The 24,403-nt window shown below is 40.5% G+C and overlaps 1 protein-coding gene across 4 annotated transcripts; it reads left to right on the top strand.

The window, feature by feature from the left end:
• The first annotated feature begins 152 nt into the window (after positions 1–152).
• On the top strand, positions 153–22,595 carry tut7 (terminal uridylyl transferase 7). Of its 4 annotated transcripts, none has more exons than XM_088994017.1 (30): positions 201–315; positions 1,205–1,690; positions 3,426–3,844; positions 5,689–5,843; positions 7,067–7,183; positions 8,010–8,187; positions 9,652–9,740; positions 9,878–9,929; positions 10,029–10,098; positions 10,249–10,375; positions 10,455–10,574; positions 10,645–10,779; positions 12,687–12,864; positions 12,940–13,532; positions 13,977–14,127; positions 14,338–14,424; positions 14,541–14,641; positions 15,430–15,487; positions 15,600–15,703; positions 15,781–15,870; positions 15,951–16,064; positions 17,507–17,584; positions 17,665–17,842; positions 18,346–18,393; positions 18,484–18,575; positions 18,965–19,080; positions 19,162–19,349; positions 20,420–20,487; positions 20,571–20,631; positions 21,416–22,595. In XM_088994017.1, the coding sequence occupies exons 3-30, from the start codon at positions 3,445–3,447 to the stop codon at positions 21,472–21,474; spliced, it is 3,807 nt and encodes a 1,268-aa protein (XP_088850143.1). In that variant the 5' UTR covers positions 201–315; positions 1,205–1,690; positions 3,426–3,444; the 3' UTR covers positions 21,475–22,595. The 4 variants fall into 4 exon arrangements, with proteins under 4 accessions (XP_088850145.1, XP_088850142.1, XP_088850143.1 ...); XM_088994018.1 differs by having other exon boundaries at positions 207–289; XM_088994019.1 differs by lacking the exon at positions 1,205–1,690 and having other exon boundaries at positions 153–289.
• The last annotated feature ends 1,808 nt before the right edge of the window (positions 22,596–24,403 follow it).

The following is a 24,403-nucleotide window of genomic DNA, read 5'->3' as shown; positions in this document are numbered from 1 at the left end:
CAGCAAAAGCGTGCGTACTGCTTCTCCTTCTGCCTTTTGCAACCACGACAAAAATGTAATCGATTTTGGGCGATAAAAAAATTCGATTTTATGTTTTTACTAATGTTATTTTTTAGACATGATACCACGTTTATTTGGAAACCAAACCCAAAGCTGTTTTTACCCTGTGGTGGGCGGAACACGAAAGCTGCTTGTCCCGTCGCTGCAAAACAGACAAGCGGTACACTTTAAAAAGTCAATGCCGGAGCGGCGTTGAAAAACCAAGTCTGGCCAAGAAAACAAGCTTCAAGTATGTCCCATGTCCACATTTTAAAGGTACATAAGTGACCTTTATAACTACCGATTGCATTGTAATGTCGTCGGCGTAATTTACCCGCTGAACAGTTGAAACAGAAAAAACGGGAAAAGCATAGCTAGCATTAGTGACTAAGTGGTTAGCTTGGTATCTTAGCTTAGGATGCTACACGGCTCACTGCGGTGTTAACCGTGGTTGGCGATATTATACTCCGTTTAAAATGGATCGTCGTGTGTTTCATTGCACGTTTTGCGAGTTTGTGAACCTTAACGTCGTGGAAGAAGAAACAAAAGGCAGAAGGAGAAGCAGTACGCACATGCTGGCATGCTAGTCTACGCTAACACTATGACATAAGCTCTTATCAGAAGTCTGGTCAGGAGATTTTGCATTCTATGCCGTAGTTGCGTTTTATTCCCCTCCAATAACGTCAACCTCTTAGTGAGCGAGGTCAAAAGGACAAAAGTTGCACGCGAGGTTAGCATTAGTACAACACGCTGCGTAGCTTGAACCAGGTGTCAAAACTTGTTGACATCGCAGGCGACATCCTTTCTGTTGGGGCCTTGTTTGGGTTGCAAAACCACATCATGTGTTATATCACTAGAGGTGTAAAACGGTACAGTGGGAGGGAAAATATTGGATTGAATTTGCCTTTATTAGTCTCGCAGGCAGCCACTCTTGCGGCGCCGTCTTGAAGTCAAGAACAAAAAAAACCTAAATAACAAATAACATGACAACACAAAGACACGGAGAGGCATCCATTCTTAAGCACTTTCTGTACCATCTTTGTTACATAAAGCAGTTCCAGATGAAAGAGGAGAGGATCAAAGTGGATCAAGGACATCATGGTGGAACGTGCACGTCGACTACAAGCTAAATCTTCTTCTTTTCTTTTCATTTTTTCCCTTCAAGGGGTCACCACAGCAAATCAGTGTCCTCCATCTTTAGAGGTTTGATCCGCATGTTTGGCCATGCTTTTACGTCGGATGCCCTTCCTGACACAACCCTCTGTATTTATCCGGGTTTGGGACTGGCACAAGAAGACTTACGTCCCTTTGTGGCTACAGAACAAGCAACTCACCATTTGATGACAATGCTCTGATCTTACCGTGAAATGGCCATCTCTTTCCCTCCCTGACACGCTGCCCGAACTCTGTGCCCAAGCTGTGCAAATGCTTGTGAGCACATAGGAGTCGTTACATCTCACCGATGAACACCTTCATTCAGTCCTGAGGAAATATTGAAAGAAAACATGCAGCTGTAGCATCCATTGACGAAAAGAGATTGCCTTACATCTCCTGTCCCTCATAAATCCGCTTCAATTCCAAACCGCGACAGTTCCATATATGCATCGGCGTTCTGCACTGTCGCTCCTTCCTCCTTCGTGGAACAAAGAGGGTACAGAAAGTGCTTACGAATGAATGACTCTGTGGTTTGTGTTGTCATGTTATTTGTTATTTAGTTTTTTTGTTCTTTTGACTTCAAGACGGCGCCGCGAGAGTGGCTGCCTTTCCAGCAGCTCATGTACAGTAAAGTCTCGTTATATCAATATTCTCGGGAGTCGGAAAAAATATCAATATAACCGGACTATCGATATAGCCGATCCTGCGCCATACTGCATTAAAAGGGGGCAATACAGTAAATGGGGAATCTTTGATATGGCATTTAATTTTCTCCTTGAGTTCGTGAATTGTGTATCTCGCATGCTTTTGTACTGTAGTGAAGTGAAAAATAAACTTATGCATTAAATAAAAACATAATGTATTTTTATATCGCACTTTTGCAATCGTGACTCTGAGTAGGACTCGACATTGTTGACATTGTACACACGAGAGAAACCACGAACGCCAGCATGTTCAAACATGAAAAACAGTGATTATTGCAAGCGATAAAGATATCTGAATACAACACAATTAAATGCATGTATAGAAAACAAAAACTGCAACGTTTACATTACTTACGTTTATGAAGTACAGTATTCTGCGGCATGTCGAACTCTTTCATGATGAAGGATTTGCTTGTTGGATTGCCCTCCACAGCCACGATTGCCTTGTACGTCTTTCCGATATCACAATTCTTCTGTTTTCCCATGGTTGAATTGATGTTGAACAACAGTACTGTAGAAGACATCAGGGTGTGCTGCCTTTCTCATCCTTTTTGATGCAGGTCCGAAGTCCAACGTTTCGTATGCTGTCTTTATTTTATCTTTACTCTTCAACCACGTTGATGAAATACAGTATTTTGCGGCACGTCGAACTCTTTTGTAATGGAGGATTTGCTCCTTGTTTGATTCTCCTCAACAGCCACTATTGCCTTGTATTTCGTTCCGAGGTCACAATTCTTACGTTTCCCCATGGTTGAAATTGGTGTCGAAGATGCTATTGCTGCTACACTGAGCGAGACGTGTGACCGATACCGATTTCGATAATGGTGGTACTGTATAGAAATCCCGAAGAAAATATCGATTCAGCTTAAGCTGCTTTTGTATCGATATAAGCAGTGCAAAATGGCTGGTGGGAGATGACGACAGCCACTATTGCCTTGTACTTCGTTTTTAGGTCACAATTCTTACGTTTCCCCATGATTGAAATTGGCGTTGAACAATTGTATACTGAATAAGAAGACTACAGTATGTTTCAGATGCTATTGCAGCTCTGCTACACTGTGCAAGACACGGAAGCTGGTCACATGACCAATGGTGTTACCGATACAGATTTTGATAATGGTGGTACTCTATAGAAATCCCTAAGCAAATATCGATTCAGCTGAAGCTGCTTTTGTATTGATATAAACAGAACAAAATGGACGGCGGGAGACGAAAAAGAGCACCGTAGTGACCGGATTATCGTAATAACCATGTATCGTACTAAATGGAACTAATTATACATAAAAAGACTAGAAATTTGCCAGGAAATGAAAATAGTATCGTAATAAGCAGTACTATCAATATAACCGATATCAATATAACGATATTTTACTGTATTATGTTTTTCTGCTTTCTTTCTTTTCAACACTGAGGAAAGACCGAATCTGTCGATCACCTCAACTCCCCAACGTTGCTGGCTTTATAAAGGTTTTGCCGTTTGTTGCTGTTTGTTGCAACACTTGATTGAACCTTTCCTTTGCTTTGTAGTTTTAGCTTTTAGCACACTATGGAGAACTCAGACAGGCACAACTGGACAAGGTCGGGAAGCTGGGGAGCATCTGCTGACAGCCGGAGGAGCCACGACCAGAGTCGAGGACAGACCTTCAGAATGGATGGAGGGCAGCAAGCCAAGAGGAACCAGGGAGCTCCATACTGGTCTAGCCCCAAGAGAGGAGGACTTGGGCCCTTGGCTTATTCCCCTGGAGCCTTTCGAGGTGGCCACAGCCCTTTGCAGAGGGAAGATTTCTATGGGTTTTGGAGTCCGGAAAACAGTGGCGGGATTCGAGAAGAGCACTCGAGGGAGCATTTGCAACAACAGAGGGGAAAAAGCTTCCGTGATGGAGGTCCACATGAGGACAGGGATATGTGGAGGAGGGATACTACTGATGGCAATGTTCTTAATGCAGGTGGTTTTTGTGTGTGTGTGCGTTCTCTGTGACCTTGAATAGGATCAGCGGTAAACATCATCTTATAAAAGATGGTTTGCTGGACTTTTTAAATATTAATTCTTATTTTTTTCCAGTAAATAAACACTTTGAAATGCATTTTGAAATTTAAAACATCAATTTTATATACATTTAAAGGACAACCGACACCATTTTTTGGTTCCTAACTGACATCCGAAAAACGTTTTATAACATCTAAAATACCCAAAACACGCAGGCTGATATATTTAGTCAAATGCAAAACACCAATAAAAATGAGTTAAAGTGTCCCAAAACTACTTCAAAATGACCTCGGAGATGGCAAGTAGCAGATTGTCCCAACCCCTTGATCGTGACGTCACGCCTGGACTTCTTGCCTCGCTTTAGAATTAAAACAATGGCTTCAGATTTGGAGAAGATGCTTTCTTGTTACTCATCCAGTTATGAATATGATTCAAATAGTTCTGAAGAGAAAAGCATAAATGTTTGCAATCGATTAAAGAAGTCCTTCCAGATCAATTCGAGCCGTCAGGACTCCAATGTAGCGTCCCAGAAAATGCACAAGGTGGCGCCCAAGCTCTGCTGGGAATGGGCTGATTTGTCTGCTGGAAATTTGTGTCAACTAGTGTTATATAGTAGTCTTGGTGCAACACAACGATTTAGCATCGCATTATTTATGTGTTTTCCTTCTAATTTCGCCATCAACACGGATCAACATGAAGTTTTCAGATCAAACAAAGTACCCAAAATGCATTGTGTGTCGCTTTCTCGGTCAGGGGCGTTCCTGACGTGACATCACGTCAAGAATCGTCACCAACTCGAAAACAAGACTTCCTGAATATTCTGTGCGAGTCTTAAAACGTAAAATATATAAATATATAATATAATATATAATATATAATATATAATATATGCGGTGGACTCTTTGTTAAATGTGCTCAGTAGAAGTCATTTGAAGTGATTTTACAAATTATGGACGCAACTTGTCCGGAGGCGTCAGTTGTCCTTTAAAATAAATAATGGTGCAATGGCACTGGCTTCAGTTGTAGGCAGCCGTGCTGTTCAGTCCGCACTGACTGATTGTTTTAATGTGAATTGGAATGGTTGTCAGTCTCTCTGTATGTGGCTCGTGACTGACTTGTCAGCTGGGGATATGTTCAAGCACCCCGTGAGCTAATTAAAAAGCAATTAAAGAACATGTTAATTCATTCACTGCCATTCACAATTTTTTTCACTAATTCAAAATATGACGTAGAGCGCCATTTCCAAATTAGTTTGGTTTTGGTTTTTCTTGCAGTGGTGCTGATAAAGCGCTGGTCAGACCTCTGGCAATGTTTTTCCCTTCTTCAAGGGGTCAGCATTTCCCATTTTTTTCCATGTAAGCGCTTTGTTACAACTTGAGTTGCTTTTAAAGCGCCATATAAACCAATATGTATTACGCTGTATTTTGGACAGCCGTCCTCATTTCAAGCTCCTATAACTCCAGACCCATATAATTTAGGAATTAACTCTTTTTTTTCTGATGAAAGAAGATAGTCTAAGGTTTCTTACGCTGCATTGAATGTTTATGTAGTCCTAAAACTCAATATTCTGTGACTCCCGGAATTTGAGTGACAATGACAAAAACCCTGACACTGGAGTGGACACATTTTTGCACATTTGGCAGTGAATGAGTTAATCATATACTGTATATGGATTGTAAGAAGTACTGTTTTTTGCAAATATTTAATTGTTCCTCCCCTGGACTTCAAAAATGTAATATGTTACGATATCGTTTTATTCCTTTTATTTTTCATCAAATTATCTTCTCTCCTTTGTTCCAAAAGGCAAAAGACGTCGGCCAAGGGACAAGCGCAGAAATTTTGCTGAAGAGAACCGGGAACTCGCAAATGAAGAGTCCTCACTCTCAGCCAAAGATCTGCAAGCTTTGCGGCAGGCCGAGATGCGTTTAAGCAAAGAGGACATCCACTGTCTGAAGAAGGTACAAGGGATAGCACTCGATCAATGCCATTATTACTCCCAAAAGTTTTTAATACCTCTCCACCAACAAATATTTTGCCTCCGGTGTGTAATCAATGTAACCACGCTCCGACTCAGGCAAACACATGGGACAAGCAAAGTATAGCTCCCAATTTTTAACTCTGCACTTATATTAGGCATATAAAGGCATATCCAATCCAATATTATGAAGAATCGTGCTACTTTTCTTTAATTTCTCTAATTTAGCTGTTTTTAGCTTTTGTGTGCTTCAAGGACTTTGAAGTTTAATTTGTGATGTAATATAGGGAAAGAGATGATCATTTAGATATACATACTGTGATTGGTAGACAAAGCATCTTCAAGGACTTTGAAGTTTTGTCTGTGATGTAATGCTGGGAAAGAGATGCCCATTTCACGGTAAGATCAGAGCATTGTCATCAGTGTAGTTTGCTTTTGTGAATGGTGCTGTGCCGATGACCATTTTGTGTTAGGGAGCCTTTGACTGAGCGAGTTGCTTGTTCTGTAACCACAAAATACAGAGGGTTGTGTCAGGAAGGGCAATGGACGTAAAAGCTTGGGAAAAACAAACATGCGGATCAAACTTCTAAAGATGGAGGACACTAATTTGCTGTGGCGACCCCTTGAAGCACAGGTGTCAAAGTCAAGGTCCGCGGGCCAAATCCGGCCCGCCACATCATTTTTTTCGGCCCGCGAAAGCAAATCAAACTTGTTAAATTCCATGATGATTGCTAAAATCTGAGCCAAAATTTCATATTTTTGGATGTCAACCACAATAAAAGTCATTATTCTTGACTTCAGATTTAAAAACGAGTTATTCATTAATTTGCTGTGTGCTCTATATGTAATATTTGAAGGGATTTAAACATTCTAATGGGTTCCCCAAATTCATAACGGCCCTCGAGAGGAAGCCATAACTACAATGTGGCCCGCGGCAAAAAATGACTGTGACACCCCTGCCTTGAAGGGAAAAGCCGAAAGGAAAAGAAGAAAGAAGCGTGTGCTTTAACAAAATAGGGTCAATGATATCTCGTTCCTTCACATTCTGGCAATCAATCGGCATTCTTGCTTTGGATGGATGGATGGATGGATATGCCTTTATTAGTCTCACAGTGGAGAAATTTGGACTCAACAATGTGAAACTGTGTCGTCAATTGTCAACTCTGCACTCCCTTTATTTATTTATTTTTTATTATTTCTGACCAGAAACCCAACAACAAGCCAAACGCACTTTACATCTGCGCCCTCTGTGACATTCTCCTGGACTCTGTGTCTGATGCCAACAGGCACATCCGTGACAAGCGGCACAAGCGGAGGCTCAGGGTGAGTCAGAATAGCCAAAGTTTGTTTCCTGTAACACAGGGGTCGGGAACCTTTTTGACTATGAGAGCCATAAAAGTAAAATATTTAGATATGTTTTTCAGCGAGAGCCACACGCACGCGCGCGCACACATACAAACGCTCGCGTGCGCGCACACACACGCGCAGGCGCGGCCACTTTTCAACAAAATATCAGAATGTATTATTTAAAATAACTTTGTGATAGTACTCACTGTTAACATGAATGGTTTTCCGTTCCTCGTGTTTGGTAAAAATCCAGGAAAACGATCGGAATGAAATTCAATTTGCCGGTCCAGAGGCGAGCTAGCCTTCACACGGCTCGTAAGCTTCCACACTTGCTATCTGCAATCTGCTTCTCGCAGAAGTATGTTGATGCTAACGTTAACATGGGGCTTGTTAAAATGTCACTGACATTCGACTGTTTCATCGATGGTATTGTTTCATTGCAAATTAGAATCAGAACATTTTCTCTCCTCTAATGCTCCGGTGCATTCACGCTGAAGTGCACAAGTTGGGCTCATTTAAAGGGACGTTTACCTCTTTCAACATGACGGCCACTATCATCCAATCAAAATGGCGCTTTCGGCCATTCTAGGTCAGTTTCATCCAATCAAAATTGCGCTTTCCGCCAACTGCAGCCCCAACGGGAAATGAACGGCGAAAAAAATGACAATATGTATTTAGTTTTATCGGCGAGCCATATGCAATCATCAAAAGAGCCATATATGGCTCGCGAGGTTCCCGACCCCTGCTGTAACAGTTGTGAGTTCTAAAACCGGATGCGAATGTGTTGTGTTTGTGTCTGCAGGAGAAGAAAGAGCATTCCATTCTGACTGAGCTCCTACCTCCTGTCCCCGAGCACGTTGAAGCATTGACTGCCGCGTTAGAGGCTGTGGTCCGCGATCACGGAATGGATGACGGCGATGTTGAGGGGAGACGGTCTGTTGTGTCCCTTATGCAAGATCTGCTAATGTCCGTCATGACTGGTGAGCCGCCTCAAATTTTTTGTTGTTCACGGCATTAAACAGTGTTGACCACAAATGCCACCGAAAAAAAGAGGGCTTTACACCCTCTAAAATACAGGTGTCAAAGGCAAGGCCCAGGGGCCAAATCTGGATCGTCACATAATTTTATTGGATTGGATGTGCCTTTATTCGCCTCGCAGTGGAGAAATTTACATTTCACAGCAGAAAAGTTATGAAAGGAAGAGGAAAGGAAAGAAAGAAGGAGAAAACGATATACAGGAGCCGCTGGAAAGGCAGCCACTCTCGCGGCGCCATCTTGAAGTAAAAAAAACTAAATAGCAACCCAACATTCCTCCCATTCAAAAACAGTACTGGCATATTCATTCTGCCGAAAAGGCGCAACCGCTCAGCACAGTCTCCTCAAATATACTCAACAAATATGTATAATATAATATAAACATATATGACAACAGTTGTACAGTTGATTGAGTGCAGAAATCAGTGAACCATTTTAAGTCGCTGTATTTGTAGTAACTGTGTTGCAAAGCGCCTCAGGGTGTCTGGTTCTGGAGATTTTATTGGTCAGTAACAGTGGTTCAAGTGAGTACCGACCTAGAGCTACAATGATTATAACATGATGTTGTTCCACAGGTTTGTGCAAAATTGCAAAGATGCACTTATGCAGTTATATTGCAGTTATATAATGTGAATTTCTCCACTGTGAGACTAATAAAGGCATATCCAATCCAATCCAATATTTGGGTTACTGTTTAGAGAGCTAATGGCTAGGGGGAAGAAGATGTTTCAATGTCTGCTGGATTTGGTGCGCATCAATCGGTCGCACCTGCCTGAGGGGAATAGCTGGAAAAGGTGGTGGGCAGGGTGCGTAGGGTTCAGTAGGATTTTTTCCAAGCAAATTACACTTGTGAAATTCCATGACGCTTGCTTAAGTCCGAACCAAAATTTCTAATTGTCTCATGTAAACCACATTTGCATTCATTATTTTTTATTTCAAATTTGAAAACGAGACATTTTGTTGTGCACGCTACATGTAATATGTGGAAGGAAATAAACATTCGAATGGGTTCCCCAAATTCATAACAGCCTCCAAGAGGAAACTGTAACTACAATGTGGCCCACAGCAAAAAACGAGTGTGACACCCTTGCTCGAAAAATTTTAATTGCCTCTATTAATAGTTTAAACAGTGAACATAACACAAATTATGAGCAGGAAATACTTTGGATTGATTTCCAAACCGAAGGTACACGGACACTATGCATGCTTTCAAAATAATAATTACTAATTTTTGGCAGCATCGTTGGGTGATGACAGGAAGAATACAAAAATACACCGACATCACCATTTGTGATTGGTGAACCACGAATATGCATCCTTTTTTTATTATTATTTTTTAACAAAATGTTCTTCACGCTGCTGGTTGGTGCACGGGTGGTACCGGTTTTTCTTGTCTGCCAAATCTGTAGAGATCCGGCTTCGGTTGTATGGATCATCTTGCACTAAGTTTGGATTCAAGGATTCTGATGTCAACATCGATATACAGTATCCATCTCACGTAAGTAGTCAACGCCAATACTTCTGTGCAATTCCAGTTTATGGCATTCACAGAATGGACCATATTCATGTGTTCTGTCTTTTTCTTTATATTATATCTCTGTTGTGTAAACGCTTTGAAATGGAATGTATTCACAGATGCATCAGCCAGATGTCTTGTTGTCGGTCAAGGAGTGTCTCGCTGTAAGCCGTAAGTCACCTTTTTTTCTGTTTGACCCCAACAAAATGGTTTTTGCCAGGACCAGAAATGTCTTAGCGTGTCTTCTTCTATTGTTTGTTTCCCCCTTAGCTCTTTTTGTTGATCTGGAAGCCGATTTCCACGCTTGTGTGCCCGTAGTCATCTGTAAAGAAAAAAAGAGGTGCGTGGCCCAACCAGCTGTTGAATCAGAAAAATAAATCACGAATGGCTCTAAACCTTACCGAGAATTGTCACAAGAATATGAGACAGTTGTGTAAAATATAAAAATGACTGTGCAATATCAATCAACCCAAACCCCCCCCCTTCACAGTGGTCTCCTCTGCAAAGTGAGTGCAGGAAATGAAAATGCGTTCCAAACCACCTCTTATCTAGCCTCCCTAGGCAAGCAGGAGCCTCTTCTACTCCCACTGGTTCTTGGATTTCGGCGTTGGGCGAAGGTAAAGCTTGCTACCGTTGAACCTTCTCCAAAATAAAAGAGCTCAATGATAAAACTTATTACTTTTGTATTTGTTGTAGATCTGTCAAATCGACCACCCGGAGGAAGGTGGTCTCCCTCCATATGTCTTTGCACTCATGGCCATCTACTTTTTACAACAACGCAAAGAGCCCCTCCTGCCATCGTATCTGAATCAAGCGGTTTGTAATTCATCTGAGGCTAGCTTGGCTTTTCAAACTTGATTTTTATGGTAGTCTGTTATGTTTTTAGAGCAAGACTTTTTCACTGAGCAAGCTTTCAGACTTCAAATTCACATGTGTGGAGGACGGACACTTGCACTGGACTTGCACCTCTTCCGCCAAAGATGCACCGCAGACATCAGAGGGTCAATCAATGAAGGGAAAGGTAACATTCACAGTAGAATTACAGGAACCGAGTTTGCATTTTTGTGCACATGATTTTGCTGCCTTAAAGGACAACCGACGCCTCCGGACAAGTTGTCTCCATAATTTGTAAAATCGCTTCAAATGACTTGTACTTATTTTATACGTATTTTACAAAGATTCCACCACAATTAGCTATATTTTATGTTTTAAGACTCGCACTGAATATTCAGGAAGTCTTGTTTTTGAGTTGGTGACGACTCCTGACGTAACGTCACGGAAAGAACGCCCCTGACCAAGAAAGGACACACAATGCATTTTGCGGTACTTTGTTTGGTCTGAAAACTTCGTGTTGATCCGTGTTGATGGCGAAATTAGAAGAAAAATACATAAATAATGCGATGGTGAATCGTTGTGTGTTGCACCAAGACTACTACTTGATATTGGCTGACACAAATTCCAAGCAGACAAATCAACGGAGCTCTGGCGCCATCTGCATTTTCTCGGGGTGCTACACATCAGTCTTGATGCCTCAAAATGACCCGGAAGAACGTCTTTAATCGATTGCAGACATTTATGCTTTCGTCTTCAGAACTATTTGAATCATATTCATAACTGGATGCATAACAAGAAAGTATCTTCTCCGAATCTGAAGACATTGTTTTGATTCTCGAGCAAGGAAAGACATCTTGGCGTGACGTCACAAACTCGGGGCGGGACTTTCTGAAAATGCCCAATTCGCAGCTCAATTTTTTTGCAGATTTAGCCCACTTTAAGTCGTTTTTATTGGTGTTTAGAATTTGACTAAAAAATATCAGCCTGCGTGTTTTGGGTATTTTAGATGCTATAAAACGTTTTTCTGATGTCAGTTAGGAAACAAAAAATGCTGTCCTTTAAGACACTGCCCAAACCGCTTTGTTGTGCCAAGTTCATAACTTGGAACCATTACAAGGATGCATCTGGTCCGCGTCCTTGCGCCGTTTGTGCATTTTGACAATCACTGGTACAACTTTGTAACTCCACTGTGCCAGCATCAGCGTATGTCTATTACGATTAGCACATATTGCTACATGATCTGCGCCACATATGACATACTTCTGTTACAATAGCGAAAGAAATACATTTATTTATACAGCAATTGAAAACTGTTCCTTTTCCTTCAGACGTTTTAATTTTCATTATCTCCCATCTTGCCTTACCAATAAATATCGAGCCATTATCAACTTGCAAGTTGTGGTCGAGGATATCTCAGGCTTTTTCGTGATCCGCCGGAAACTTCCAAAAGGGCTAATTCATTTACCCATGGTGCATTGCATTATTTACATTGAATGTGGCGGATTGTTTCAATATGAGAACAGGATTAAAACTCTTAAGAGTCATTAAAACATGCAGCAAACAAACCTATTGTAATTTTTTGAGAAACCATCGAATAAGTCTGCGGAGGGTAGTGACCATTTGTTGCAGCAAACTGCTGTTCATTATTTGAATTTAGTGGATAATGGCAATGATTTCAGAGCTGTTGCAGCATATTGTGAATCTTATCTTTATCTAAATAGCACAGGATTTATTGTGTCATAACTAAAGAAAATTGAAAATGTTTGTTTATTTTATGTATGAAGAAATTCTTTGACTTTAATAAAAAAAAAAATCAAATATATTAGAGCAATAGATTGTAATCAAATAATGGTTTTTCATTTGTAATTTAGATATATCATGCTCCAATGAATACATTTTGGTTTATTTCAATCAGTTTTGTATACTTAGGCAATCCTGTTAAATCGGGCCCCATTAATTTTAGAATTTGGCCCCTTTTTCAGACACAAGGGGCCAACTGTCCCTTTTTTTAATTTCCCAGATGCACCCCTGCATCTTATTTAGGTAACTTGTCAACCCTGGACCCCATTCAATGAAGCTTTCTTTACCTTTTAGGTTCCACTGATTTTCCAGAACCCTCACCCCGCTGTAGAGATCGGCTTTCTCTGGGTCGAAATGCTCCGCTTCTATTCGCTGGAGTTCAACATGGCCGACAACGTTGTCAGCGTACGGACCAACGCTGTCCTCTCCCGAGAAATAAAAGACTGGCCCAAGAAACGCATCGCTGTGGAGGGTAATAAGCATAATGCCTTACTTTGAGTTTTGAGCACCTGAGAATCAAACTCATGTATATTTCTGTCTGTTCTAGACCCTTTTGCTGTCAAGAGAAATGTGGCCCGCTCTGTTAACAGCCAGCAAATGTATGACTACATTATACATTGCCTCAAAACAACATACAGGTACTTTGCACTGCCTCTCAACACGCCAGTAGCCAATCAAAAGATGGCAGCCCAAAGTGCAAAGGACGCATGTGAGGGGAAAGAGTTGAGTCAACTGAGCATTGGGTCCCAAAGTCAACTTGAAGAAAACTGCCCCGAAGACTCTGATTGGGGAGGCAGTGACTCGGGTGGGGAAAGGGAAAAAGTGGACTTGGGAAAAAGCAGCTTCTCCGAGGAAGACGATGACGAAGATGCTGAGGCGCGAGGCAGACGTCACTTGGACAGCTTCACCACGGAGGACGAGGAGATTTTCCCTGTGGATGAAATCTCGGGGGATGAGCTCTCATCTGATGAGGAACCTACAGATTTGGACACCCCGGACGAGTGGGAAGAACGGGTGGCTGCTGCCACCTCGCCTCCGCGCTTAACGGACGCTGACGAAAATGAGCCCACAGAAAATAAACAGCACATGCCAACCACAAAGTCATATCAGTTCAGCAAGCACGCATTCACGAGAGGGAAGGTGGGTTTATTCATCCCTTTATTCAATTATGTATTTATTTGTTTTTCTATGTATTTACATATTTATTTAGTAATTAAGTTTATTTTATTTATTTGTCCATTTGTTTACCTCTGTAGCTATCCTGCTAGCTATTTCGCTAGCTTTTTCGCTCGCTATTTCACTAGCTATCTCGCTAGCTAGCTTCTACCAGTATCTATCTAGATAGCTATCTCTCTAGCTATCTTGCAAGCTATTTCTTTAACTATCTCGCTAGCTATATTGCTAGCTCGCGATCTGTCTACCGGTATCTTATCTATCTAGCTAACTATCTTGCGAGACCAAGACATAATTTCAAACCAACTCAGTTGTGGCGGGGCGGACCCCGAGAGTGGAAGTAAAAAATATATATACAAGCTTGTACCCCCACACATGATCCTCCTAACGTTTACCTCACATCCGTGCCAGTCGCACACGGTTGTGTGCAGCTTTTGCAAGCGTGACGGCCACTTGAAGAAAGATTGTCCCGAGGATTTCAAGAAGGTGGAGTTACAGCCTTTGCCTCCAATGACACCGGACTTTCTCCGTGTGCTTGACGAAGTCTGCGAGCAGTGTTTTGGTGAGTGTTAACCCGTGACGTAGATTTAATATTGTTTGAGTCACAAATGTGAAACACAAACGGTTGCTTGAACATTTGACATCACAGTCCAATTTATTGACTGGGTCGAACTATTATCTACCATATACTACTTTTTTGATCAGCCACCCATCCAAAATAATGACACATATTAAACATCAATGCACGTCTAATGTCGCTTGTTGTTCCCAGCGGACTTTGCCCCCAATGACTTGGAAATGGCTTTCAGAGAACACATCCTGCAAGATCTGGAGACCTTTGTCAGGCGACAGTTCCCTGGTGAAGTCAACCTTAATCACTCTTTTCAATTTGGAATTTCTGTGACGGACTGCGAACATGTCCTCGAAGTCGCGGTGAGATGACTTGAATTATTTCTGTCTTTATTATGTTGCCAGATGCACGGTTGCAGCTCTTTGGATCTTCCAAAAATGGTTTTGGCTTCAGACAGAGTGACCTTGACATCTGCATGGTGCGAGCGGGCCAGGACAATATAGACGTATGTCATCTTATCATCATATCGAAACAGCGTGCTTGTAAAGTAGTAGGAACATTTCACATCACCTGAACTAATTCGCTGCCATTCCCGAATTTAAGCACTGGTCAGACCTCTGGCAATGTTTTTCCCTTCCACGAGGCGGCAGCATTTGCCTTTCGCCTATGTTAGTGCTTTGTTACAACTTCAGCTGTTGTTAAAGCGCGATATAAATCAATATGTATGTATTATATTGTATTTTGTACAGCCACCTCCATTTCAAGCTCAAATAACTCCAGGCCCATATAACTTAGGAATTAACTTTTAATGAAAGAAGAGAGTGTAAGGTTTCTTACAATGTATTGAATGTTTATGTAGTCCTAAATGTCAATATTCTGTGGGTCCTGCCATATGAGGGAAAATGACAAAAACCCTGGCACTGGAGTGGACACACTTTTGCACATTGTCTGGCAGTGAATGAGTTAATTGTCACTGAAGATTTTTAAAATGTTTTTTTTCCTATATAATACAATACTTACGGATTTATACATGTATATATGTCAACCCTCTCAGCGACAGCGATTATTACTACAGTGGACATTTTATCATGTCATCAGGATGTTATCAGGTTACAGGGTGAATGAAATGGTTTAAAAAAAGGAGGCAGGGGGATCATCCGGGATATTAATTCAAATAAATATATCTAGCATTGCGGAAATGATGTTTTGATGTTAACATGTTATGGGGTCATCACTCAAATTAATATATCAGTCTGCAAATATATGACTTTGATTCCTAATTTTTCTTCCCAGGATGTCGACTGTGTCAATATAATTGAGCGTCTTGCAAAGCTTCTAAGGAGACACCCTGGTAAAATGCATTTGATCCTCATTCAAGTTGTATGTGGGGCGTTATTTTGTGTTGATGTTATATGTGTTTTATTTTTAATACTTTTTTTGTCTCATCTCCTCTGTCCTCGAAGATTTGAGGAACATTCTGCCAATTACAACAGCCAAAGTCCCCATTGTAAAGTTCTACCACGTCCGCACTGGTTTGGAGGGAGACGTAAGCCTTTACAATCGACTGGTAGGAAGTTCGCGGTATTTTTTTTACTAGCTCAAGCATCTCATACACACAATTAAAATTTGGGATTCCGCCTGCAGGCTTTGCACAACACCCGCCTGCTGGCGTTATACGCCGCCATTGACAAGAGGGTGCGGATCCTCTGTTGCGTCATGAAGGTGTTTGCCAAGGTCTGTATGCCGAAGACCACATGCTAGTTATCTTTGAAATGTTGCTCCTTTTACATCATCGTGATGCTGTTTGATTCCAGATTTGTGACATTGGCGATGCTTCGCGTGGAAGTCTTTCATCTTACGCCTACACCCTGATGGTTCTCTTTTTCCTCCAGCAGAGGGATCCACCTCTTATACCCGTACTACAGGAGGTACGATTTGAACGAAATTTTAAAAGTTGTTTCTGGTGCATATCTGGCCAAATAGATCATATAGTCTTTTGGGAATTATAACTTACCTTAGTATTGTGACTTTTTTTTCTCTCTTGCTTAAAAAAATAATGCATGCTAAAATAATAAACCAATTCAACTAAAAATAAATTATTAAAGACAAAAATAATAATTTTATAAATGATAAATGAAATGAAAAATACCCCACTAGTGAAAACTAAGAATGAAAAAAAAAACAGCTTACTGTAATGAAAAATCCAGAACTATAACCTTGGTAACAATCTCACATTTTTAGATGATTAATAATTTGATAATGTTGGCTAAAGTTTAATTGGGGGGGCTGCAATTAACAGTTCAAAGCATTTCTTTTGATTAATAATTTGATAATGTTGGCTAAAGTTTAATTGGGGGGCTGCAATTAACAGTTCAAAGCATTTCTTTTTTTCTCTTAATTGATCACTATGTATGTATGTTGGTATTCACTGCCATTCCCGAATTTATTTGCGGAATTGAAAAGCATAATGGGGAGCGCCATTCCCGAATTGGTTCAGGTTTTGGTTTTTCTTGCAGGGGTGCCAATAGAGCATGGGTCAGACCTCTGGCAATGTGTTTTCCCTTTCACAAGGGGCAGCATTTGCCTTTTGTCAAAGTCAAAGTCAGCTTTATTGTCAAATATGCTAATATGCATGACATACAGCACAGATGAAATTACTGTCCTCTCGGACCCAGCATGCAAGGCACATATAATTACTTAACACACTATATAAAACAGGGGTGTCAAAGTCATTTTTTGCCGCGGGCCACATTGTTGTTATGGTTTCCTCTCGAGGGCCGTTATGAATTTGGGGAACCCATTAGAATGTTTAAATCCCTTCAAATATTACATATAGAGCACACAGCAAATTAATGAATAACTCGTTTTCAAATCTGAAGTCAAGAATAATGACTTTTATTGTGGTTGACATCCAAAAATATGAAATTTTGGCTCAGATTTTAGCAATCATCATGGAATTTAACAAGTTTGATTTGCTTTCGCGGGCCGAAAAAAATGATGTGGTGGGCCGGATTTGGCCCGCGGGCCTTGACTTTGACACCTGTGATATAAATCAATATGTAGTATATTTTTTACAGCCTCCCCCATTTCAAGCTCATATAACTCTAGACCCATATAACTTAGGAATTAACGTTTTTTACTGATGAAAGAAGAGAGTCTAAGGTTTCTTACGTACGCTGCATTGAATGTTTATGTAGTCCTAAAACTCAATATTCTGTGGGTCCTGGAATTTGAGTCAAAATGACCAAAACCCTGGCACTGGAGTGGACTCATTTTTCCACATGTTCTGGCAGTGAATGAGTTAATTGGAAAAAAACAATCACATCTGTGCTCTGACTCATATCTTGTAAAACCATTTGTGTTTTTCCAGCTTTATGACGGCGACAACAAACCTGAGGTCTTAGCGGATGGCTGGAATGTGTATTTCTTTGATGATTTAAAAGCGCTGGTCGGTACTTTGCGTAGTACACTTTGGTTGTGTGTCCACATTTTATCGCGCGAACTTACTCATTCCTGCTTAAATCGCAGCCCAGTCGGTGGCCACAGTATGGAACCAACGCTGAGACGGTGGGGGAACTGTGGCTTGGCCTCCTGCGCTTCTACACGGAGGAGTTTGACTTTAAAGAGCATGTGGTGTGCACCCGGCAGAAGGCTCGGCTCACTACTTTCAACAAGCAGTGGACGTCCAAATACATCGTCATTGAAGGTCAGTCGGGACTTTCGCAGGAGACCATGCGGGTTTGAATTCAATGACACTATTTCAGTATTTAAAATTATATAAATTATAAATAAATTATATCGAAATATTAAAAATGTAACCAACTTGATATTCCACCTCAAAGGCACAAGAAAGCCTTGTGAAGCTTAAAGGACAACCGACACCATTTTTTTGTTTCCTAACTGACATCAGAAAAACGTTTTATAGCATCTAAAATACCCAAAACACCAATAAAAAGTGTGCTAAATCTGCAAAAAATTGAGCTGAGAATTGGGCATTTTCAGAAAGTCCCGCTCCCAGTTCGTGACGTCACACCGAGACGTCTTGCATTGCTGGAGAATCCAAACAATGGCTTCAGATTCGGAGAATATGCTTTCTTGTTACACATCCAGTTATGAATATGATTCAAATAGTTTATTTACATTTGTAATAGATAGATATATATTTTTTGGTTGTGTGCTCAAAATGCCGTTTCTCTTTTTGCACTGCAGATCCGTTTGACCTCAGTCACAATCTCGGCGCTGGTCTATCCAGGAAAAGTAAGGTCCCTTTTAAACTGATTTTCATGTTGTGTTGTCTCTCATAAATGTCCTGTTGTCACATTTTGTTCTCTATTGTCATTGATACAGTGACCAACTTCATCATGAAGGCTTTCATCAACGGCAGAACTGTATTTGGCACCCCCGTGACGACGTTCCCTCCCGAGTACCCCTGTCTGATGGTCGGTATTTGCCATTTCAACCTCTATTATTGTCAAAATATGAATATGACTGCAAAAGAATTTTACAATGACAATGGTTTTATTTTTCAAATGTAATGAAATCAACTCAGTTACAGGAAATGATGTTTCCAACATTTATTTCCCTTCTTGCTAACTTGAACTTCGTCTCTGTAAACTCTCAGTCGTACAGGAGTGGTCCATCGATGAAAAGTTTTCCTCAGCCGTCACCTGTACTTCTTTGAAGGTGTTGGACTACCAACAAAATTTTAGTTCGCCGACGAAGCTTCTCAGATGAGGAGCGAAACGTACAGATGACGGCTGAAAAAACCTTTTCATCGATAACTTGAACTTCTTGTCTAATTTTGTGATTCATCTGCTCAAATTCCCAGGAGTACTTTTTTGACCCCCAAGTCCTCACTGAGGGAGAAGTGGCCCCCAACGACCGCTGCTGTCGCATCTGTGGCAAAATCGGTCATTTTGTGAAAGACTGCCCAATGCGTCGGAAGTGAGTATCCTCAATCATGGGCTGGCTACTGAAAGGACTGGTACACAATTTATTGTAATCTCCTCCCCCCAATTCGCACAGATCCAGGCACAACTCTGAGAGAAGGCCGGAAGGCATTCGTGAGCGAGTGGACATGGGGGAGGACTTGATGGGCAGACATAAAAATGAAAACTGGAGGTGGCGGGACACTCCGAAGCCGCGCTGCTGCTTCCGATGCGGATCCAGTGCTCACATCAGGAAGGACTGTCAGCTCTACAGAGGCTCCGCAGGTTCACCACATTTTCAGGGATACATGCCTGTTTTGTGCTGCACACACTCTTAAAGGACAACCGACGCCCCGGACAAGTTGTGTCCAGAATTTATAAAATCACTTCAAATTACTTCTACTGAGCGTATTTTACAAAGATTCCACCGCATATAGCTATATTTTACGTTTTAAGACTCGCGCTGAATATTCAGGACAGGAAGTCTTGTTTTTGAGTTGGTGACGATACCTTCCGTGACGTCACGGTAGGTAGGGTCACTAACAAAGAAAGCGCCACACAATGCATTTTAGGTACTTTGTTTGGTCTGAAAACTTTGTGTTGATCCGTGTTGATGGCGAAATTAGAAGGAAAACACATAAATAATGCGAAAGTGAATCGTTGTGTGTTGCACCAAGACTGCTATTTGATACAAGCTGACACAAATTCCCAGCAGGCAAATCAGCCCATATCCAACGGAGCTTGGGTGCCATCTTGTGCATTTTCTGGGACACTACATTTCAGTCCAGATGCCTCAAAATGACACGGAAGGACTTCTTTAATCGATTGCAAACATTTATGATTTCCTCTTCAGAACTATTTGAATCATATTCATAACTGGGTGAGTAACAAGAAAGCATCTTCTCCGAATCTGAAGCCACTGTTTTGATTCTCGAGCAAGGCAAGCCGTCTTGCATGACGTCACGAACAAGGGGGCGGGACTTTCTGAAACTGGCCATTTCCGGTTTCATTTTGAAGTAGTTTTTGGACACTTAGTGTTTATTGGTGTTTTTAATTTGACTAAAAATATCAGCCTGCGTATTTTGGGTATTTTAGATGACATAAAACTTTTTCTGATGTCACTTAGGAAACAAAAAAATGGTGTTGGTTGTCCTTTAAGTCACGGGTACTATTTTAAAATTTGAGTATGACGCCCTCGAGTGGACAAAAATAACACTAAGGACTCACATGCAAGTTATATGGTTTGATTTAGCAAAATCATTGAATAACCCAAATAATACTTTACTCCAAAAAATATTAGGTACAAAATATTCCAATTGGAGAGTGTTAACCTTTTTATATTTTTTTTCTGAAAGGAAATGTCAAAATGGAAAACTTCCCTTCGCCCTCATCAGGCCTCTATAGGAATTTTAGAGAGAAACAGGTATGTATTTAGTTTTCAGTCCTCAAAAGATATTTTTTGACATTATTTATTTCTTATGGCTCTGTTGAATTTCCCTTCCCCAGAGTTCACCCTTAAACGATGAGAACAAAAGGCATCAACATATGATGCTTGGTCCACAAGCAGGTATGTCTGTGTCTATTTCAAATTCTGAACGACAGTCACATTAGTTTTTGACCTGCGATAGCAAAATGACTCACAATGACCGATATTTTAAAAGTGGCGTTTTTCCATGATCATAAAGAAAAAAGTCTCGGCTATCCGTTGAAATAACAAGCATGACTCCACTCGTTACATCATGACCACAGATAGGTTTATGTTAATCATAAATAAAAACAATACATTGATTAACAAACCATATTTAAGCTGTTTAATTCATTCACTGCCATTCCTGAATTCATTCGGGAATTGAAAAGCATGATGTGGAGCGCCATTCCTGAATTTCTTCTGGTTTTATTTTTTCTTGCTGGGGGTGCCAATAAAGTGCTGGTCAGACCTCTAGCAATGTTTTTTCCCTTCCACGAGCGAGCTGCCCCCATTTCAAGCTCAGATAACTCCAGATCCATATCACTTAAGAATTAACTAGTTTTTTCTGATGAAAGAAGAGAGTCTAAGGTTTCATACACTGCATTGAATTTTCATGTAGTCCTAAAACGCAATTGTCTGTGGGTCCTGCAATTTGATTGAAAATAACAAAAAACCCTATTTATAAAAAACCATATTTGCACATCGTCTGGCAGTGAATGAGTTAACGTAACAACATCACAACATCAATTGAATTTTTCACAGGCACAAATATATTTATATTTATATGGGTTGTGCTTTGACAAGTAACAGAAGTGTATTATTACACGGGGGGGGTTTGGTTTTGAGCAATGTTTTTCAAAAATGTACTCTGGTTGTGATTCAGGAAGTTCAGTGACCCGCAGTTTAGGTCACGCCAGTCAGAGGAAGAGCCCGGTGGAGTGAGCAGCGACTACAGGGACCCCCCACTTCCCCATGCCCCTCCGAGGTTCAACTTGTGTCCAGGTCGACGGCCCTCATCTCGGAAACCATGTCAGTCTAAACAGGGGTCTTGTTGGGTCTGATAGCAACAAGCCCATTTTAAAGCCAAAGTCAGGACGCCTTGACTTGAAGCCATCTTGGCCCTTTTTAAATAGATTTTTTTCTTTCCTTCCCCATCCCTCTTTTTAAAGGCTGATTTTAACAACAATGGTCAGATCATGTATCCGCCATGTCTTTCATATTCAGTTAGTTGTTAAAAAAAATGGTGGTAAAATAGGAAGCCAATGCGACCTTGTTCTGGCCAATGAAAGAAAGCATGCGTTGTTGATTTCTATTAATTTTACAGTTTACTACAAAGTGCTTGACATGAGCTTGCATGAATTCCGTAGCTATTTATATTGATGTTTCAATGGTGAAACGACACTTAAATTTTACCTGGCCACATTTTTTTTATTTTATTTATATTTTAATATTTTAAAATTGATTCATCCTTTGCACTGATACAAGCCCATTTCCGCTATCTGCTTTAAAAGATGCTAACAAGTAGCTTTCTCTGTGTAGATGTGTAATGTATATTGTATATATTTTAGGATCATTGTTTCATTTTAAGAGACTGCTGGTCCGCTTTTATAAACAAAACCGGCAGACCCAACCGTCCTCACTCTTTTAGAGCAGTTCATCACAAGCCAATAAAAATTGTCAAAATGGACGCAATCGTACTGAAAGCCTACATTTAGAGCATAATCGTGACTAGAAAACTATTTGACGGCCACAAACTGGTTGCTGCACTGCGAGGGTCAAGATCCTCTATTTCTGTTGCTGCTCAATGTTTAAAAAAATACCCAAAAAAATGATTGTGACTCATAGACGCTCTCGCTTTATTGCAGTCGTGTTGTAAGGTTGAATTTTATTAAAGAATGTGGTTGATATTGTAAATGTTTGGTTGTTTCTGAAGATTGCAGCCTTACTGTTTATTTTTTGTTTGATTTTGACTCATTGGTGTTTAGTATTTACCAGATACGGCTTTGCAGTCCATTTTAGTAATTAATAAATTACAACCAAATTCCAATGGTTTCCTGAAATATTTTTTCTTTCTTCTTGATTACAAATTATTTTATATTCAGGCGAATTGCAATACTTTGGCATATATTGTGAAATTGAATTGATATCAGTTTTATTTCAAAGTCAAAGTCAGCTTTATTGTCAAATATGCTAATATGCATGACATACAGCACAGATGAAATTACTGTCCTCTCGGACCCAGCATGCAAAGCACTTATAATTACTTTAACAAACATAAACATGAAAACGCCAATTTGCCAGGAGAGGGGAGCCGCTACGTGTTCACGTGCCGCCATCTTGGGAAATTTTTATATTTATAATAATTAATATAATAATAATATAATAATTATTTATATTTTATATTTTATTTTTAATATTTAGAGCCAGAGAAAAGGAACATTGAAAAAAAACATTTGTGAGAGTAAAAACTCCAGTCAGGAAGTAGTATGGAGTTTATTTCTAGTGAGTACATCGATTCATGACCTGTTCTTAGTTTGTCAGTTGCTTCAGGTTATCAAAAAAGAAAAAAGATACAAACTTGTGTGATGTTTTGGATGAATTTTATTTTTCAATGCCATGGGACAAGACATTTTGTTTTTTTACTTTCACAACTTGTCTTGAGTGCCTCGTTTCATCATTCATTCCGACTTGTTTGTTATCAAGTCTCGTCCGCCTTGGTCCCATTGACTTTGCTCAGACGAAGGCATCATGTAATTGGTTGTCACCATGTAATTGGTTGGCACCATGTAATTGGTGGTCACCATGTAATTGGTTGGCACCATGTAATGGGTTGGCACCATGTAATGGGTTGTCACCATGTAATTTATGGTAATTTGTGTGGATCTTTGCGCTCAACGTCAGTGTGGCTAAAATGAGCACACACATGGTCACCCCCACGATGATCTTCAACAGTCTGGGCATATTGGTTTGACCTATAAGGGCAATATATTAGGAAGAGATGTCAGTATATGTTACGGTCCAGTTAACCAGTGGATATAAGGATCGCAAACACAAACATTGAGTCACGGATGAGAATGACAAAAAAAATTGTTGACCTTGTTCGGGTTGATTAAAATTGGATTATTCCAGTGGCGGTCCGTCAAGGCCTGCAAAGCCTCTGCTGGATAGCTGAATCGCAGACTGATGTTAATTATAGTTTGTCCATGAATTCTTATTAAATAATTCCAAATTTTCTTTCAGCTTCTTTTTAACTTCTGTTGCCCTGCTTCCATATACGTGTTTTCGTATTTAAGCATCCAACCAATCACATTTCAGCCATCATTTGTTACTAGGGTCAAGAATCTACCTGGCAACAAACTGTTGCTTTAACCAATCAGATTTCGAGTTGGCAACCCAAACGGGGAACCAACGCCTTCTCGGAGGCGAAATTTAATTGGGTAGTGACTAGTCAATCATAGTTTACGAACTATGATTGGGTAGTCACGAGCCAATCATAGTTTGCGAAAACTCAAGCCACGAGTGTCAAGAGTACAGTATAGTGGCCATAGCTAACACTATCGGTAGCGAGCTACATAAGCAAAGGTATCGTGTTAATTTCACAACAGTTTTGTCGACCCACAATGGCTGAAGGAGAAGACATTGATTTGGTTGGAGATTTAATGTTAAGGCCATTTTCAAAACGAATTTTCAAGAAAAAATGGACATAATTAATAAAGGTTGGTCAGTTATTTCCTGGCTGACGGTACCCTCTCGTCTCTAGGGGGTTTGTAGCCAATCACCACACTTTATTTTCAGTCTGCATTGATTCAGACGAAGCACGACTGAAGGCCGAGCGACGGACAAGTCAGAACGGACTTTTTTAAAAGTCATA

This window comes from Hippocampus bargibanti, linkage group LG04, assembly GCF_051943395.1.
Source record: "Hippocampus bargibanti isolate YZ-2025 linkage group LG04, ASM5194339v1, whole genome shotgun sequence".
Lineage (NCBI taxonomy): Eukaryota > Metazoa > Chordata > Actinopteri > Syngnathiformes > Syngnathidae > Hippocampus > Hippocampus bargibanti.
The sequence above is the reverse complement of the archived record's forward strand: the minus strand, read 5'-3'. Positions and strand labels throughout refer to the sequence as shown.

Bases quoted from the DNA above. Each gene is read 5' to 3' on its own strand.
- tut7 (XM_088994019.1), top strand. From the start codon at position 3,445: ATGGAGAACTCAGACAGGCACAACTGGACAAGGTCGGGAAGCTGGGGA. The intron at 14,128-14,337 runs GTGAGTGTTAAC...TGTTGTTCCCAG, and splicing joins AGTCTGCGAGCAGTGTTTTG to CGGACTTTGCCCCCAATGAC. The intron at 16,065-17,506 runs GTACGATTTGAA...GTGTTTTTCCAG, and splicing joins TTATACCCGTACTACAGGAG to CTTTATGACGGCGACAACAA.